The 4,033-nt window shown below is 32.6% G+C and overlaps 1 protein-coding gene across 1 annotated transcript; it reads right to left on the bottom strand.

Annotated features, from left to right (window-relative positions):
• Positions 1-1,360: 1,360 nt before the first annotated feature.
• LOC115723342 (transcription factor bHLH147) lies at positions 1,361-2,599 on the bottom strand. Its single transcript, XM_030652785.2, has one exon. It carries the CDS (start codon positions 2,280-2,282, stop codon positions 1,605-1,607), a length of 678 nt encoding a protein of 225 aa, XP_030508645.2. The 5' UTR covers positions 2,283-2,599; the 3' UTR covers positions 1,361-1,604.
• Between the last annotated feature and the right edge of the window lie 1,434 nt (positions 2,600-4,033).

Here is a 4,033-nt window from a genome sequence, read left to right on the forward strand (position 1 = left end):
GTAAAAATATAAAATAATTATAAAAATGAATATTTTACGTAAGCATCTCATTTTATAATCACGTATTATATATTATATTTAGAAATAATGTAAATTAAAAAAAAAAAAAAAAAAAAACATATTTTGATAGGGCATTACTGGTAGGAGACACTATCTAGCACCTCACCTATAAATAATTAACAATTTTTTATAATTATTTTTAAAATAAAATTGGATATTAAATTACAGCAATATACATTATAATAGTACTAGGCAGGATGGTTTTTTTTTTTTTATTATTTAAGCATTTATATATTATAATCATGTTTTACTTGGAACTCGAATCCAAGACCTCCAACACACACTCACTTATGGCCATTTCAGCTAGCCTCAAGCGGTTTACTAGGCTGGATGGTTAAGTAATAGCATTTGTGTTTTAATAAGTTTGGTGGTCCTTTTCAGTCTATCTTCTCTCTTGTATATATGGCACGCACAAAAAAACACAGATGAGGAGGATTGATAGTGATGAAAGCTGCTGAAGCATCCGTGTGCAATGAACCTCAAAAATTGGGTGTGCCACCCAACCCAATTGGGACCTGATCTGACCTGAATGATGAGATTGAAAGGTTGTTCTGGCAGTACTAATGCCTCATCAATTTCATCCTAAAATTAGAGTTTCAAACATGGTGACATATGTCACCTCCTCCTTAGACTCTTGAAAGTGACACCCTTTTAATTAAATGCCTTCTCTTCTCCTAGATGAAGCTAAAACTAAGTGAGAGACTTAATTAAAAGCAAACACCCAAAATGAGGAGTAGAAGGAGGTGATGGTGATTGTGGTGGTAGTAGACTAGTAGTAGTATTAGTAGTAGTGGTAGGGACAAGAGTGACAACATCCCCACATGACCACATGACAATGTATATTCTATATGTAATTATGTATCCATTCCTTCACTCATAAATGTAAAGCTCTTTAGGTAAATTTAGATATAGATGCGACCAAATCCAACTCCCTTTTGCCAATTTCAACACAAACATGCTTTACTACATACCTCCATCCCATCCCACCATCCCATCCTATCCCCACTTCTTAAAAAGTACTCCTCCTTGTATACAATATATTATATACTCTCAATGAAATAGCTTAAGGTTTCTTCTTATGTCATGTAAAAACAAGAGTCTCTCTTTTTTAAGTCTATTCTCTAAAAACCAAGCAATCTTTAGCTATTCATCTAATTTTGATTTGAAGTTTGAACAATATACACACTACTAATCTACAAACAACAACATACCCACCAAATATAATATTTTATAAATAAATTTTAAGAAAACCCCAAATTGACATAATTTCCAATGCACATTAATTGGGTCAAGCAAAAAATAAAAAAGAAAATAATTAAGGATATTGGAATATTCAATAAATTCAGTTATTATACAAACTCATATTTCAAAGAAGATTACTTTGATCATGATAATGATGATGATATATATAATATAATACCTTGTATTTAACAGACAAAATTACCTGAAGATGAAGGTAGACAAATTAAGAGAAAAATACAACCTGATTTTTTTTTTTTAAATTAAAAAAAAATAATAAAAAAAGAAAAGGAAAAAAATTAAAATCAGGTTGGTGGCGCAGAACTTGAGCTGGCGCCAGAAGTCGAGCCAGATAGTAGCTCGGCTAGGGCGGTCATGGCTCGGACTTGCATCTCCAAAGCGGCTATGTAATCGGTAGCCTCTTCTAGAATCACAGGCAAAGGTTGCTTCCGGCAGCCGGGAACCAACCGGCCAAGAACTCGAACTTTCCTCTGAACCGCCGGCAAACTCTTCCCCTTTAACCTAAAAACACTCACTCTCGGCTTCTTCGACCGGCTACTAACGTTAGTCGCCGCCGCCGGGGTCGGTAGCCTCTGCTTCTTATGCTTTCTAAACTTGAGTTTTAGCCGGCTTGTAAGAATGGCTCGACTCCACCGAGTCCGGCCCTTAGCGGCTACAGCAAGGACTCTGTCTGCGGCTTCACGGACGGCACGGCCTCGGCGCGGAGTGGGAGCGGGCGGCGTGGGCTCCGGCTGGTCCTCTCGGGAGGCGGAGGGGTTAGAGATGGTGACGTGGCTCAAGGCTTGAAGGAGTTTGGAAGAGTAGATTTGTTGTTGGGTTTGGGATTTCCACCTGGCATGATCTTGGGGTTGATTAAGGCCGTGTTTGGATGAGGATTGGATTTTCTTCTTCTTTTTCTTTCTTGTTGAATCCCTTGCTCGATCGGTCGTTACGGGATTCGAAATCAGAGATGGTGATGCCATTAACTCAACTCAACTCAACTCAACTCAACCTGATCCTGATTCTTGAAATTCTCTCCTATAAATATGGAATCGATAATGGAATGATTTTTTTTGAGGTGAGATGAAAATTGGTGGAAATGGGGGGAAAGTTTTGAGTTTTGATGGAATGGAATTATGGGGAGAAAGGGAAAGAGGAGGGAATTAAGGGATGAACGGAACGGAGTTGGTTGAGGAGAGAGAGAGAGCGAGAGAGAGAGAGAGAGAGAGACAGAGAGAGAATGGGAGAAAGAGAAACGTTGCTTATAATAAGCGGCCGAAGCATGTGAAGCCTCCATTTCAGGAAAAGAAATAAGGCATTAAACAATATTATTATAATAAGACTTATTTTCCCTCTTTTTTCCAAAAAAAAAAATTGATATCATATTTATCATAATTTTTTTATTTATTTTTGCTAATTAGAAAAAAAAATCTAAATTTTAACAAAATTGTGACACTCGAATTTCTCAATTCTTTAAATAGAATTATGAGAATATAGTGATTTAGTACCCTATCTTTTTTCTTAAAATATATCTGTTATCTTGTGTTTTCAATAATATTTATTTAGTACCTTATATTTTAAAATAATACATATTTGGTACTAGGGGTATTTAATAAAATTTACAAATCGCCCAACCCGATTAAACCGCTCAAACCAAACCGACCCGATTAAACCGCCCAAACCAAACCGAATAAACTGACAAAAAATACAACCCGAAATAATACAATAAAAATTCAAACCGCCCAATGAATATATTGGGTGGTTTGCAAATTATTCTAAACCGCCCAATTAACCCGAATAAACCGAATTAAACCGATTTATATATTTTTTAATAAAAGTGTATATCTTATATTATATAAATTACATTTATTAGTTAAACTATTTTGTATTTAAAGTTTGGACATTTTAGTTTTTACCTTAAAATTTAGATTTTATAGTTAATAATTTTTAGTGTATTTGAATATTGAAGTTAAAGTTTAAAATCTATACCATATTATCACTTTTTTTTATTATTATTTTATTCAATTATTTTGTGTTTACTCAATTATATTTATCTTATATTAAAGTTCTTAAAATTAATTTAAACTATAGTATTTTTTAGCCTGAAATATAAATAATATATTTTTATTTTTTTAACTTTAATTATTTGAATTCTAGAAACTAACCATAATAATTATAAAAAAATAAATAAAGAACGACGACAAAATCATTGGGCGGGTTGAACTTTTTCTAAATTTTCATTGGGCGGGTTACGATTAAATTTTTGCAACCCGATATTTATATTGGGTTAATAAAAATATGCTATAACCCGACCAAACCGACCAACGTACACCCCTATTTGGTACCCTAAAATAAAATTTAATCAATAGAATTTTATTAATTTGGCCAAATGGTTCTCAGTTATATGTAATTAAATAATTAAATTTGAATCTAGAATTTGTAAAATTAAAGAAAATTAAATATATTTTACACGCGTATAAAATATAAAATAGTCACGCGTAAAATTTAATGTTCAAACAGTCTATTTTACACGCGTATAAATTATAAAATAGTCACGCGTGAAATATATATTATAAAATCTAAAATATATTATAAAATAGACTATTCCAGTTCAGATTTTATAGTAGAATTCAAATATGTATGTTTGAAATAATACCTTAGAAAAAGACCATTCCAGTTATTTAGTACCTTATATTTTGAAATAATACATATTTGGTATTAGGGGTGTTCAATA

The sequence above is a fragment of the Cannabis sativa genome, chromosome 9 (assembly GCF_029168945.1).
Source record: "Cannabis sativa cultivar Pink pepper isolate KNU-18-1 chromosome 9, ASM2916894v1, whole genome shotgun sequence".
Lineage (NCBI taxonomy): Eukaryota > Viridiplantae > Streptophyta > Magnoliopsida > Rosales > Cannabaceae > Cannabis > Cannabis sativa.